The 15,977-nt window shown below is 48.3% G+C and overlaps 2 protein-coding genes across 2 annotated transcripts in view; both read right to left on the bottom strand.

The window, feature by feature from the left end:
• LOC142183331 (uncharacterized) overlaps positions 1-15,977 on the bottom strand; it is a 260,063-nt gene that overhangs the window by 125,295 nt on the left and 118,791 nt on the right. The gene's annotated exons all lie outside the window — the stretch shown is intronic.
• LOC142183332 (uncharacterized) lies at positions 7,351-15,924 on the bottom strand. The gene is made up of 5 exons (XM_075258385.1): positions 15,875-15,924; positions 13,256-14,342; positions 10,411-10,537; positions 9,784-9,897; positions 7,351-8,385 (listed from the first exon to the last, which is right to left on the bottom strand). Exons 2-5 carry the CDS (start codon positions 14,321-14,323, stop codon positions 7,562-7,564), a joined length of 2,133 nt encoding a protein of 710 aa, XP_075114486.1. The 5' UTR covers positions 14,324-14,342; positions 15,875-15,924; the 3' UTR covers positions 7,351-7,561.

Below are 15,977 nucleotides of genomic sequence, written 5' to 3'. Positions count from 1 at the left end.
CTTGAGAAGCCATCTGGTCTACATGCTGGGTCCCCTAGAGAAACGGCAGTTAAGACCTTCCTAGATTCGCTTGACCTGCCCTAAATACCCGTGCAAACAGTATCCACACTGGTCGCGCCGATCACTGCAGACCAGATCACGTCTATCATTTTGAGTTTTCCTCCAGGGAAGAACCCAGGTCCTGACGGCCTGTCCCTTCCCTATTACAAAAAGTTTTTACAAACTCTCCTCCCTCACCAGCACATATAATGCACTCTTGTCAGTCAGGCCATTCCTGGCCAAAGCAGGTTTTGGAGACGCATATAGCGCTTATTCCGAAGGAAGGGAAAGATGCTAGTCAATGTAGCAGCTATCGACCCATTTCTCTTCTCTATTTGGATGTCAAAATTTGGGCCAAATTATTAGCCAGTAGGCTCCAAAAAGTCATGCGCCAACTTGTTCACCATGAACAGTCCAGCTTTATCCCCAAAAGAGAAGGTAAAGATAACTTGCATAGGGTGCTCCAGGCCATCCATTTTGCAACAGTTAGTAAAATTCCCCTGGTGCTTCTCGGCATCGACGCCGAGAGAGCATTTGATAGGGTGAGCTGGGACCCTATGCATAGTAGCTTGTCTAAATTTGGTGTGCCCACCCAGTTTATCACTGCCATCTTCACTTTATACTCCCAACCCTCAGCCAGGCTAAAAGTTAACGGGACTCTCTCACCTACCTTTGATATCACAAATGGAACACGTCAAGGCTGCCCCCTTTCCTCAACATTGTTCATATTGGTCATGGAGACTCTGCTCCAGAGTATTAGAAAAGATGTGGAGATCTCTGGGCTTCAAGTGGGAGATACCTCCTTACAAGCCACCACCTTTGCAGATGACCTGTTCTTTTTAATTACGAACCCTGAAACCTCTCTCCCTGCCCTCACCCGAAAAATAGAGTTGTTTGGTACGTTGAGCAACTTTAAAGTTAACTTCAGTAAGTCAGAACTACTTAATATTAACTTGCCCAACCCCCTGGTGAGGAAACTGGAACGCCTCACCCCTTTTGTATGGTCCAAAGACCCGCTCAAGTATTTAGGAATCTCTATCCCTTCCTGCATGTCAGATCCCTATAACACCAATTACCAGCCGTTACTCACCAATATAGCTAATCTGCTAGATGAGTATGATATCCCACTTATCTCCTGGATGGGAAGGATAAACCTGGTAAAGACTTAAGTCATGCCTAAACTTCTGTATGTAATGAATATGGTCCCCATAAGGTTGCCACTCGCCTCCTTTAGGACGGTGAGAACACTTTTCTGCCGATTTGCGTGGAAGCGCAAACAACCCAAACTGGCACATTCGTTACAGGTGAGACCCAAACAGTTAGGAGGAATGGGCTTACCGGATGTCTACGAATACTATAGAGCCATCCAACTTGTGAGATGGCTTGAGTTGGTGAGACCCGCTAGAAACGCTGCTGTCTCTCAATTTGTTAGAGCTACAAATGGCCCCTCCTTCCTGAAAGAATTATGGTTGGGTGGCTGCATTGCAGGAGACAAAGGTGGACTAAGCCCATTACTGATAGGCCCTAGACAGGTGTGGTTGAAACTGCGGGATGCCCTCACGCCCTTCCCTACAAGAGCATTGCCACTCTCCTTGTTGCCCCATGTGCTTTCTGTCCATGGGCCTTTGTACCTTTGGTCTAAACTGGTTGGCAAGACGCTATCATCCCTTACCCATCCCATGACTGAGGACGCTTTATTGGCACTCTGGTCTGCCGGCACTAAATATACTGCACCAGGCTGATCTCATTGTTTCACTCAAAGTTTACCTTTACCTTTGAGTTCTTTTTCCCAGGAGAGGATAGAAGTGGGTCTGGATGTACACAGAGTACTGAGATACGTGTGGAGAACCTGAGACCTTCCTGAGCTTCAGTAGTGGGGCCATAATTAGTTTTTCAAAATCAGCTGAACCCTGCTGCACACTCAGCTCTGCTGCATCGGACACTGCTACATCGGGCCGTGCACTCAGCTTGGCTACTCCGTAGTAGCCGAGCTCAGCCAACGGCCAGCTCTGCTTCATCTCCGATGTAGCAGTGCTGGGCGTGCGCTCTGCTTGGCTGCATCTCCGGAGTAGCCAAGCTGAGCGCACGGCCCGATGTACTAGTGCTGGCTGATGTAGCAGTCCGATGCAGCAGAGCTGAGTGTGCAGCAGGGTACAGCGCACACTCAGCTCTGCTAAATCTCTGGTGTAGCAGTGCCAGCGCTGCTACATCTCGGCATAGGAATGCATTGACCAGGGTTGATTGGCCGAATGCTATAGCATTCGACCAATCAACGCTGGTTCTGCCGGTGGAGGCAGAGTCTAAGAACGGTCCACAGCGGTCTCCATTCTGGTCAGATCTTAGACTCCGCCTCCTCACAGACGAGCCTCCAGCAGAACCAGCGTTGATTGGCCGAATGCTGTACTCTGTATGGCATTCGGCCAATCTACGCTGGTTAATGCATTCCTATGGGAAAAAGTCAGCTTGCGCAAATCACAAGCTGACAGGGATCCCAACATAATACAGGGACTTGGGCATGTTGGATGCCCCCAGACATGCTTTCCCTGCTGTCCCAGTTGCATTGCAGAGGTGTTGGCATCATTTCCTGGGGTGTGATAGTGGACTTGGTGACTCTCCTGAGTCGAATGGTGGGATCCCCTGTAGCGAAGCATTTTCTCCCATAGACTATAATGGGGTTCGATATTCGTTCGAATAGTCGAATATTCACTGCGCTTCACCCCTTGGTGTTCGGCCGCTTACACACACTCCTATGGGAGCGAGGTATTCGACGACTACTATCCGCTCATCTCTATGCATTATACATATAAATATCACAAAATAAAACACAACCAGTATTGTCACCTCGGAAAATGTCCAAACTCTTAGTTTTTTTTCCTTGCACAGTAAATGCTGAAGTGGAACAAAAAAAAAACCCCTCAATGCCCAAAAAAAAAGGGAACAAAAATTGATTAAAAAAAAGTTGCATGGATCCCTCTCCCCCAAACCATACTTTATTGGTGAGTGGGAAAGGGAGTGGGACTGATATTCTCGCCCTCCGATGTCAAAGCTATCCAGTTGTGTTACTCTGATGTCTCTAGGTGTGTATAGAACCCCGGTGTTTCTCCATACAATTAACCCCTCTATCTCTGATCGATGTTGATGCTGCAGTCTGTCCAAGGGATCTATCCACATCTAGATCACATGCCCAAAAATTAGTCCCTTCTGGGATGCAATTAAGAGGGAGATCAAGTCCATTTGCCATGTTGAATTGAAGCTACGACCCAAACCCATTCACCTTTGGGCGTCCTCTCCTGACTTTTCTCCCAGACGGTCCTGCCTTATCACCTGGCTAATCCAAGCAGCCAAGCTACTGATCCCTCTTCGCTGGCATGAGATCAACCCCCCCCCCCCCTACCATCTCCAAGTGGAGGGAAAAGGTTAATCAACTCTCCAGGTTTGAGGAGTTCTGCAGCTGGGGACTCCCGGTTCGTTCCGGGAACCTTGGTACCAGTTCACTCATTGGGACACCTAATCCCCCCACAGTTAATATTTTGGCTCCATAGACCTATCACCCCCCACACTCCCCTCTGGTACCCCATATATTTTTGTTTGTTTCTAGTAATATGGACGTACCTGGGTTTACTTGGGCCTACCAATCCCCTTCCCTCTTCAGTGGTTGTGTTTTCGTGTTGATGTAGTATTTGGTTTCACTATAGTGTATATTTTTGCCACCGCACTTTATTTCTCTATGTTCTTTTAATATCCTCCTCCATCTGCCCCCTAGTTTAATGTCCCCCCTCCATGTGCATTCAGTGTAACTGCCCCCATACATCTGCCCCTAGTTCCCCCCTCTTGCTCACACATGCTCTCTCTTCTCTCTTTATCATCCAGCAGCCTCCATTGCCGGCAGCTTGCAGCAAGCACATAGTCCTGTGTGGCTCCGCCCACTAACGAGTCATAGCCTATCCTGGTGATAGTCTGTGATCAGTGCCATAACTACCGCCATAGCAGCAGAGGCAGCTGCCACATGGCCCGGGACATTAGGGGCCTGGTGACAGCCGCTACTGCTGCTTTCGTTATATTCGGGGGTCTTTTCAGACCCCCGAGTATAATGATTGGTGGACCAGGAGAGGTAAGAAACACAAAAAACACTGTTACTTACCTCTTCACAATCTGTGCAGGCTTCGGCCTAGTTGCCCGATGTCACATGAGCCGGGCCTGCGTCCCGGGTCATGTGACGTCTGACGTCATTGAAGATCGACTACTTTGGAGGCCGACAGCGTAGGAGCCGGGAGATAGGTAACAGAGGTTTTTTTTAATGGTTTTTCTCCCCTTGGATCGGCGATTATTATACTCTGGGGTCTACAAATAGTGTTTGCAGGGGCCACTAAGGGACATAATACTGTGTGCAGGGGCCACTATGGAGGACATAATACTGTGTGCAGGGGCTACTATGGGGGATAATACTGTGTGCAGGGGACACTATGGGACATAATACTGTGTGCAGGGGTCACTATGGGGAATAATACTGTGTGCAGGGGCCACTATGGGGAATAATACTGTGTGCAGGGGCCACTATGGGGCATAATACTGTGTGCAGGGGCCACTATGGGACATAATACTGTGTGCAGGGGCCACTATGGGGGATAATACTGTGTGCAGGGGCCACTATGGGGATAATACTGTGTGCAGGGGCCACTATGGGACAATACTGTGTGCAGGGGCCACTATGGTACATAATACTGTGTGCAGGGGCCACTATGGGACATAATACTGTGTGCAGGGGCCACTATGGGACATAATACTGTGTGCAGGGGCCACTATGGGACATAATACTGTGTGCAGGGGCCACTATGGGGGAAAATACTGTGTGCAGGGGCCACTATGGGGGAAAATACTGTGTGCAGGGGCCACTATGGGGGATAATACTGTGTGCAGGGGCCACTATGGGGGATAATACTGTGTGCAGGGGCCACTATGGGGGATAATACTGTGTGCAGGGGCCACTATGGGACATAATACTGTGTGCAGAGGACACTATGGGGGATAATACTGTGTGCAGGGGCCACTATGGGGGATAATACTGTGTGCAGGGGCCACTAAGGGACATAATACTGTGTGCAGGGGCCACTAAGGGACATAATACTGTGTGCAGGGGCCACTATGGGGGATAATACTGTGTACAGGGGCCACTATGGGGGATAATACTGAGTGCAGGGTCACTATGGGGGATAATACTGAGTGCAGGGGCCACTATGGGACATAATACTGTGTGCAGGGGCCACTATGGGGGATAATACTGTGTGCAGGGGCCACTATGGGGGATAATACTGTGTGCAGGGGCCACTATGGGGGATAATACTGTGTGCAGGGGCCACTATGGGGGATAATACTGTGTGCAGGGGCCACTATGGGACATAATACTGTGTGCAGAGGACACTATGGGGGATAATACTGTGTGCAGGGGCCACTATGGGGGATAATACTGTGTGCAGGGGCCACTAAGGGACATAATACTGTGTGCAGGGGCCACTAAGGGACATAATACTGTGTGCAGGGGCCACTATGGGGGATAATACTGTGTACAGGGGCCACTATGGGGGATAATACTGAGTGCAGGGTCACTATGGGGGATAATACTGAGTGCAGGGGCCACTATGGGACATAATACTGTGTGCAGGGGCCACTATGGGGGATAATACTGTGTGCAGGGGCCACTATGGGGGATAATACTGTGTGCAGGGGCCACTATGGGGGATAATACTGTGTGCAGGGGCCACTATGGGGGATAATACTGTGTGCAGGGGCCACTATGGGACATAATACTGTGTGCAGGGGCCACTATGGGGGATAATACTGTGTGTAGGGGCCACTATGGGACATAATACTGTGTGCAGGGGCCACTATGGGGGATAATACTATGTGTGCAGGGGCCACTATGGGGGATAATACTGTGTGCAGGGTCTGTTCTAAATGGTACTTAAAATTTTTTTATAGGTCACTGTGAAAAAAAGAGAAGAAAAAGCGTTGGGCCGGTCTGATTCCACACAGAAGCTACTATTGGTTATGATGGAAGATACCAGTACACACAGTGCGCCATAGCGTGTTGGGGCTGTTTAGCTGCAGACCAGAGTGACCATGATGACCCCGGTAGATACTTGGTGGACGGCCATAGCAGGAAACTTAAAAATTTATATAACTCCTATAAAGGGTTTTTTTCAGAATTTTATCACTGCATGCCCGTCCTAAGGGTAGGTTAATATCAGATTGGTAGGGCTCAGGCTTTCAAGCGGCTTTAGCTTTACAGGTCAGTGACATCGTGCTCTCATTTCCGGTTTTCTGCCAAGTTCCATTCAAGTGAATAGGGCAGAGCTGTAACACCAAGCCCAGCTGCTACACAACAACGGATGGCGCTGTGCTTAGTATCCAATGAGGAGGCGGCGTGAACCAGCTGACCGGATGGGCGTCAGATCCCCTCTCATCTCTTATTGATGGCCAAACCTCATCAAAAAATAACATTGCTGGTGTCTATAAGCTGGGATCCAAAATGATCATGTGAAGAATAATAACCCCAGGAGATGTCTAGGACTTTGACGGACTTTGAAGTAGGGTTCCTGCCATCAGAAGATCCCCAAAGGGCACAGAGAGGATAGCCACTGTAAAGTATCCCCTGGACCTTAGAATTTAGGACTCACGGCCACCTCATATAATTAGTAATCCCACAATCTCGGATGTTCACAGAAGAGGGTCATCCACACTACCATGGCCAGGGTCAGCTCCAGGTTTGGGCGACAGAGCCTCAGTGGTCCCCGATTTAACCCAAAAGGTGCTGCAGCAAAAAAAAACTTCAAACACCCGAAATTGATTAGTTTTTGCCGTGGTATACCTGGTGGAACGCTGTAGGTGTTGGTGAAATCTGCAGCTATGAAACAGACATATAATGGCCCCCTTATGTTCCCAAACAGTATTATAACCCCTTCCACCCATCTAAGAGTACAGTGCCCCCAATGCCTACCCGCCGCCTTCTTTCCCTGCTTTACAAGGAGCGAGAAGCAAGTCCAGATTTCCTCCTAACTTACCACTGGGGACCGAAGAGTGTCGTATTAGAATGAAATCTGCACCCACCGCTCCGCTCCATCATCTGTAAGCGCCGGCACCTGCTCGGGTTTGCTCATAAGTTTCAACAATTGTATCATTCAGACAAGTCAGATGCGATAAGTTTTAGGCAATCCCCCTTTCACGTCGGCCCTTACCTCAACATCACATCTTCAGTGCGAGAACACGAATGCAAGGCAAAGCTTACGAAATATCTGTATTTGCTGAAACCTCGCGTTCTACTCCTCACTCACTGCCATATAAAACCTATACCGTATATTACACACACATACTGCAATGTGCTGCTATTATCCTAGCGACCACCTATTGGTAAACAAAAAACATGGCGGTGGTGGCTGCAAAGAAAACCTCCCGCCATTAAGGCTTTAGATGTTCTTCATCAGCCACCATTTTTGATCCTCCTCAGTAAGTTCTAGAACGTTCTCCCTCAGCTTTGGAGTTTCAGTTCCTTCGGTAGAACAGACTCTCCTTCTTGAATCTGCTTGAGCAGAAGAAGCTGTCCTTGCTGTTCGTAATCGGGAAACCCCTGTGAGGCGGCGGCGTGCTCCTGCCGATGCTTCTCGAAGCTGGGCTTGCTGCTGAAACGCTTCCCGCAGAAGTCGCACGAGTAGATATGTTCCTCCATGTGAATTCTGTGGTGTTCGTTGAATTCGTCCTCCCCCATGAAGCCTTTGCCACAGATGGAGCACAGAAATGGTTTCTCCCGGTTGTGAATCATTTCGTGTTTGCGCAGGACGTATTTTTTTGGAAACCGTTTACCGCACTCGGAGCAAACGTAGGGGTTCTTCTTTAGGTTTACCCCTAGGTGGTTATCGAGCAGCTGCTGAGTAAAGAAGCGTTTCCCACATCTGGGGCAGATAAATGGCTTCTCTCCGGTATGAGTCAGCTCATGTTTTATCAAGGTTTTGGCGCTCTTGAACATCATTCTGCAATGAAAACAAGAAAAGCCGCTCTCGAAAGGGTGAAACTTCTGGTGCGAGACGAGATCGCAAAAACGCTTGAAGCGTCTGTCACACCTGAAGCACCCGAACGGTCTCTCGTCTATGGCCGGCTTTTGGCCAAGCAGTGGGTTCACTTGGCAAAAGGACTCTGAGTAGCCATGTTCAGACTGCGCAGCCCCGGACATGATGTCCTCAGTTTGCTGTATACAGAAGGTTAGGAAATCGTCAATGCTCTTCCTCAGACGTTCGGAGAACTTGTGGAGGTTGTACATTTCTTCACCGGGGTTTATCATCTTCCCATCCTTCAAGTCTGTGGAGCGTAGACAAAAGACATTGGACAGGTTAATCCAGGACACGCACTTAAAGGGGAAGTCACCTGAAAAGGTTTTGTTTTTTAAACTCTTGAAATTCTTCTTACCTTTTTGGTGAGGTTTTTAAAAGTTATCCATCTAGGGCCGAGCGATTATTGATGAACAAAATCATGATTAATCAGGCATCTTACCTCAATTACAATTAATGGTGAGCATATAGGTCACGCCACTTTGAATCCACACCCCTTTTACAATATGACTATGTGCTCGCGAGGGTCACACAGCAGTTTTGTTGAGACCGAACCCAGGACTGCTATTATACTCAGAGTTCTCTTCAGACCCAAAAGGTTTAGAGGAGTTGAGCAAACACAAAAAACAACCAAAAAAAAAACAGTGCTACTCACCTCTCCTGGGCCCCTGTGATTGGGCCTCAGGGGATCATGTGGCTTTGTTACAAGCAAGTGTAACAACGCTGCATGACCCATGTGACCACTGACACCCAATCACAGGCCTCAGTGGTTGCTCACCTCAGTCAGTCACACAGGAGCCCAGGAGAGGTGAGTAACACTGCTTTTTTTTTATGTTTCCTGACCTCCCTCTGGCTCTCAACTTATTACACTGTGAGATTCCACAGACCGATTCCAATTCGGTCCAAACAAAACTGTATGAAGAACCTCACAGATATTGTAATAACCAAACCCAACAAGAACAAAATCGCATCCGCTATCCTGCTTCATTTTCGGGTTTCTATTTTTATACTATTTGCCCAGACTTATTTTTATCTAAATTTTGAAAAATCCTGCAAAGGCTTTAGACATCATGTGACTGCCAAAATATTCTCACCGTCTGCTCTCATGCTCAAACTTTTTGTGAAGATGTTGTGGGTGACGCATTCATTCTGAACGTGCCATTAAAAGGGATGTACCATTAATGACACCTAAAGTGTCAGGTCAGTGGGGGCCCCAACCACCAGGACCCACAGCAGTCAGGAGGAAAAGGGACTGAAAATCCCCCTGAAGCCTCCTTGTGATTGGAGTGCACCTGTATTTCTAGCAGCACCCACAGCGCCATGGATCGCCGATCACACCGGTGCACTAGCACTCCATCCATAGGGAGCTTTAGGGGGGCTTTCAGTTCCCCGTTCTCCTGACCACAGTGAGACCTGGTGGTTGGGTCTTCAGCGATTGAACACTTATCCCCCATTAATGACACAAACCCTTCAAGGCTGGAGCCACATACTGATTTTGGAAAGTAAAAGTTGCCCCGTCAGTCTGCGACGTCTGAAGCCGGTGACACGTTGCGACCACAACTCTGAGTCTAACAAAGATTTATCATTGATGAATGGGTTTTTTTTATCCTCCTGTGTGTTCGGCATCTTCTATAGGGTTAATACTGACCTTTCTTAGAGAGTCCAGGGATCGGCGCTTTTCCAGGCTGTTTGGGGTATTTCACATAGAGGTCTTCTCTTTGCTCAATCATGGTGATCAACGGTGGCTTTACAGTGATCCAGCCTGTGCATACAGTAGACAGTGGCCGTTAGGAGACATCCCACCATTACATACCTTACACACATATACACTATATACTCTTAGTGAGTAGAGGACCGGAGTGTCATGGTATTTGTGAGTTCAGGTTGGAGGACCAGTCAGGCTTGGCCCATGGCCCGTATATCTCAGCCCAAATGCGGTTGCGTGAATGAAGCTTTATCCCCCATCAAGCGTGTGTGACTGCTGAGGGTCTGACCACTGGGACCCCCATTTCCTCTAAGTACCCCTTGTGAATGCTTGGCCACCACGCTGTTCATTTCTATGGGGCTACTGGATGTGACTTCATAGCCAATGGAAAGGCTGCAGTGCTCATGGACGCCACGGCTCTGACAGTGATGACCTACCCTAAAGGATAGTTCAGTCCTTAAAACCCCTTTAACAGTTGATTATCGCTACACAGTGACCAGAGACATTTCTATCCTGCATCGCTGCCTGGAGAGTTCGCCTCATCCCATTGGGAGACCGGGACTTTCTTACCTAGAGAGTGGAGGGTGCGGTAGTTCTTCACCATCATCTCCACGTACAGGTCTTTGTCTTCTTCCTTCAAACATTCCCACTCATCCTTGGAGAAGTAGATGGCCACATCATCAAACTGAATCTGACCCTGGAGAGAAGAGCCATAGACCTCAGCATTAGATGGCGTGACATTTTGGTTTTCCTGCCCTATGGTAGTTTGTATGACTGACCCACCACTTTAGGGCACTCCGGTGGACTACAAAGTGTCTGGTGACTGGGTCTTTTGGAACTTGGGAGCCCAAATCTGTTACCTAGTTATCTCTCAGACCTTCACTTTCACAGAACAGATCCCAGCACTTGCAATATTTGATACAAAGGGGGTAAAGCAGCATGTAGCGGTATTATGTAGAAGTGCCAATGGGGGTGTTATAACTAGCTGGGGAAGTATGAGGACACAGTATCAGCCCACAAGGACTGGATGATATGGACTGGCCTATGAGACTGGAACCACAGCCATGTACAAGTGAGCAGTGCCATCACCTGGGCACAGCAATGTGATGGTGGGCGGTATTATTGAGGTAGACATTAAATACAATTCTCCTATCTTCTGTTGTCTTTGTTTGATAACACTACATAAGGCTTCTGACAGACCACCGATATAAGGTGGGGGGCCCTTCGTGGCATCGGCTTCACAGCCTGACACATTTAACCACTTCTATGCTGTGCCAGTTTCCACACTTTAGGACCAGACATTTTCAGGTTTTTTGTTGTTTTCAAACAAACCCAGTAACGGCTACAGAAGGAATGGGAAATACAGTATATAACAGTATATAGGAAGTTCTGGGAAATACAGTATATAACAGTACAGTATATAACAGTATATAGGAAGCTCTTATAACCTCTTTTTAATCCGCTCCTGTCTTTGGCGCAAAATCTACAACAAAGAAAAAAAAAAGCAATATTTTCGCAACGTGAGCCTCAGTTTAAACTATTTCCCTTTCCCCCGATTACAGTAAGTTTTATATAGTGTTGTCGCTGAGGACGGGGCTAGGATCTGGCACATGGCTGTGGTTTTAACTTACACTTTATTTATTTATTTATTCAGTGTTTTAACATCGTGTCCTCCCCTCTAGGGTTGAGCCGATCTTGACTTTTCAGGATCGATTTTAAAATCCGATTACCGATCATTTTTCATTCAAACCCGATCTCGATCCCAATGCAAGTCAATGGGATTTTTTTAATTAATCGGAGATCGGATTTTAAAAGCAATCCTATTCATTATACAGCATGGAATCTAACAATTGAACGCTTTGTTAGAATCCACGCTGTGTAGTGAATCACTAAGTAGCCAGAGGATTTTTTTTTAATCCTCTGGCTACTTAGTCCCCCCTGGTGTCCACTTACCTGCAGAGATGGCTGCTCCGGTGTTCTTCTTCGCCTCGTTGCCGCTCCACGCTGCTCTTCTCGCCTCGCTGACCCCTGCCTCCCAGGTTAGGAGAGTGTGGGCGGGTACTGGGAGGGGAGACGTCACGTCTCCCCACCCTGTACCCGCCCACACTCTCCTAAGCCACAAGCCCCACCTTCCTAGCTCTTTAAACACTAACCTGGGAGGCGGCGGCAGCGAGGCGAGAAGAGCAGCGAGGCGAAGAAGAACACCGGGACCGGAGCAGCCATCTCTGGAGGTAAGTAGCTACTAGAGATGTTAGTTTAGTCTCCCATTACAATAAATGGAGGCAGCCGGCGCGCAGGGGGGTTAAGGCTGTGTGCCGGCTGCTTCCATTCATTCCTATGGAACCGCAGCGGAGCCTTCACACTGAGTGTACGCTATATACTCAGTGTGAAGGCTAAGCAAAGCATTGTGGGAAATACTACCGATCTCGATCCCACATAAAAAGATCGTGTTCAGAATTCCGATCACGAAATTTTCTCGATCGCCGATCGGAATCTGACCTTTTCCAAACACGATCGCTCAACCCTACTCCCCTCCTTCCTTTTTATTGGGGGGGGGGGATGGATATATTTGGCTCAGTTATTGGAGGAATCCTAACTTGAACTGTAGAGCTGACCTGGGTCCCCTTCAGATCACAGGGGAGCCATTATGGTGCTGTGTATAGGGAAGGTAATAAACCTTCTTTACTATATAGGAGCCCCAGTTCTGCAGCTGCTTAAAACTGCAAGGATGTACACGTCCTTGTAGAGATAAGAATGCACCAGCTTGAGGTATATAGTATATGGGCAGTCTGGAACTGGCTAATGGTCGAAACCCCTGAGAATCCCCCGGGCTTCTAGCTGTGGTAGATGTCTGCTTCTGAAGCGTAACCTTCCGGCGACGTGCCACGTTATGCAGAAGCCTGTTAGTAATCGTGGTATGCCTGCCGCCAGTCACCTACAGATTAACACCAGCACATAAAATGCCAGTCTTAAAGAGGCTTGTTGTAAGGGGAACCTTCCATCATCGGTGGGGATCTGACCACTGTTCCCCCCACCAATCCCGACAAGGGCTCGGTTTTCCGGTATTGCTGGAGCAGCAGGCAGCTCCATTCATTCTCTATGAGAGAGTCAGAGATAGCCAAGTCCAGCACTCTACTATCTCTGCCAGTTCCATAGAGAATGAATAGGAGCCCCATTCTTGGGATGAGTAGAGGGCCTAGGAGTCAGACCCCCACCGACATTAAGGTATGCCCTAGCCTATCGATAGGAAATAACTTCATAAGTCATGGGCCTGCAGCATCAATCATTAGCAGTCTTTACTTACACTTGGGAGTCCTGGGTATGGCTGGAAGGATCTGTACAACCCCCTGTAGACCTCTACGGAGCATTACTGCACCCTACAATGCATTTGGTTACTTACTTAAAAACCACTTACAGGCTCATACAACATATATCTGTGTCTCTGAATTCTCTGTAGGTCTTGGAGAAATAAGGAGTCAGCTTGCCAAGCTTCATAGGCAGGTAACGCATTTCCGACTGGTGCCATATCCTGTACAAACATAACGCTCCTTTGGAGAGATGGGTCGCCATCCTGGGTACCCCATACGGGCGGCTCCGCTTGTGTAGAACTTTCTTGAAGGCTCTGAAGGGTTATAAAATTTGTATTTCCACCTTCAGGACATTGGACACCTTGGCTTTTATTTCTCAAGGAGATGTCTGCCTGAGTGCCGATATCCTTATTGAGGTTCGCCGTGTTGGTGGCGGTATGCTTCACTTTCGGAACACTGTAAGCGCAACAGGCCACGTCGGCGTACGTAACCACTTCAGACTTCACCTTTGTGGACTTTTTTCTGGTCTCTTGAGTCTGTCTGACCACTTGCTTCACTGAAGTGCTTGGGGCAGTTAATTCGTAGGAGACGGGCAGGAGTCCATGGACCTCGCTAGAGATTGCCGACTGTGTTTGGTAGTCAATCGGCTGAAAGGCTTGTGGCTGAAATCCAATGGACTGAGCCAAGACGGCACTTTGGACTGTGGGAGAAGGGAATCTACTTGGCTGTCCACCGAGGTTGTAAGGTTGTGGCTTAAGTCCAATGGGCCGAACAGAAGAGCCAATCTGGACCGCAGAGGGCTGAAGTTCACCGAGATGGAATATCTGAGGTTGTGGATTGCCAACTTGGCTTGTGGTAGGTTTAGCTCCAGCCGGCTGGGCTGCTAAGGGTGGAAGACCCTCCGTCTGAATAATGGGCAGGTTAAGACCATTGGTTTGAAGTATGGATAGATTATTTCCAAGGCGCACTACATTAAGCCCAGCTCCGCGCAATGCAGTGACAGGCTGCCCTGCAGCCAGGATTAAGTAAGACTGAAGACCTCCAAGCTGTAAGATGGAAGGCTGCTGAGCAGAGCCCGCCACTAAAGATGGCTGATTATCCAGCGCCTGTGGTCCTGGTGCAGAGTCTTCATTGTTCTGCGAATCAGAAGACTGATTTTCACCAGGTTCTTCCATTGCTGAACAATATGGCCTCCTGAATACAATAAAAACGCACAGTGTCAAACAACAATGCACAGCATTTACTTTCAGTGTTGCCTCTTAGGCCCCATGTACACAACCACAGTCACGTGTGGCTCCATAAAAAACTTAGAATGCAAAGTATATACATGGGGTACTTGTCCATTGCGAGGATGAACCTATGGAAAGACAGATAAGCAAAGGCGAGGTCTGAAGATATCCCCTCAATAGGATGGGGATAACTTCCTAATAGGTAGGTATGCCCCATAGTGTCCCCTGCACACAGTATTATGCCCCATAGTGTCCCCTGCACACAGTATTATGTCCCATAGTGTCCCCTGCACACAGTATTATGCCCCATAGTGTCCCCTGCACACAGTATTATGCCCCATAGTGTCCCCTGCACACAGTATTATGCCCCATAGTGGCCCCTGCACACAGTATTATGCCCCATAGTGGCCCCTGCACACAGTATTATGCCCCATAGTGGCCCCTGCACACAGTATTATGCCCCATAGTGGCCCCTGCACACAGTATTATGCCCCATAGTGGCCCCTGGACACAGTATTATGCCCCACTGTGGACACCCATAAACAATTATTATACTCTGGGGTCTTTTCAGACCCCCAGAGTATAATAATCGGAGACCCGGGGGAATAAAACCATATAAAACTACTCTTTCTTACCTGTCCCCCGGCTCCTACACTGTTGGCCTCCGCTGCTGTCCTTGTTCAATGAAGTCAGACGTCACATGACCCAGGACGCAGACCGGGTTTATGTGACGTCAGACAACTATGAAGGAAGCCTGGCCAGGATCGTGGAGAGGTAAGTAACAGTGTTTTTTATGTTTCTTACTAGAGATGAGCGAGTACTGGCCGGATCAGCTGATCCGAACAGCATGCTCCATAGAAATGAATGGAAGCACCTGGTACTTCCGCTTTGACGGTGGCCGGCTGCTTAACCCCCCGCGTGCCGGCTACGTCCATTCAACAGATTTCTTTAATAGGATAGATTACAATGTTTCATATATTGATCTGTACTACTGATTTAGGACACGTGGGGGTACACTGTAACATTACCAATTTTCCTTAATGACAAAAACCCTTCTAATGAAGATTATTGCTACATTGCATTAAAAAGAAAAGATTAATAATAATTAATAAAGATTAGTGTTGAGCGAATAATATTGGAATCCCTCCGCTCCCATAGGAATGCATGGGAGCAGCCGCTCCTGAGGGGGTTAAGCGCCGGCCGGTTTCCATGCATTCCTATGGGAGCGAGGGATTTGATACTAGGATTCGCTCAACACTTGTAAAGACACAAAACAATGAAAAGACTGGAGAGCAAACCTGACTACGACTACAGATGGGTGAAAACATACAGATCATAGCAACCAATCAGGAGGCTTCTACAGTTATGCATGAGACTGTGGAGAAATAAGAGCCGCCATCTGATTGGTTACTCCCTCCTCCGCTGTCCATGCCCGCTGTGTGTTAGGACTGAGGACGGACGTGTAGCGCCCGGCTGTCTGCATGCACCGGTCTATACCTGCACACTGTGCACCGCTCACCGCTCCGCTGCTCCAGCACACCCACAACTAGACGAGCGGCTGAAGGACCTTAGATTAGGTCACGACCACGTGATCAGCCAT

Source organism: Leptodactylus fuscus, chromosome 10, assembly GCF_031893055.1.
Source record: "Leptodactylus fuscus isolate aLepFus1 chromosome 10, aLepFus1.hap2, whole genome shotgun sequence".
Classification (NCBI taxonomy): Eukaryota; Metazoa; Chordata; class Amphibia; order Anura; family Leptodactylidae; genus Leptodactylus; species Leptodactylus fuscus.
This window is presented reverse-complemented; position numbering and strand designations above follow the sequence as displayed.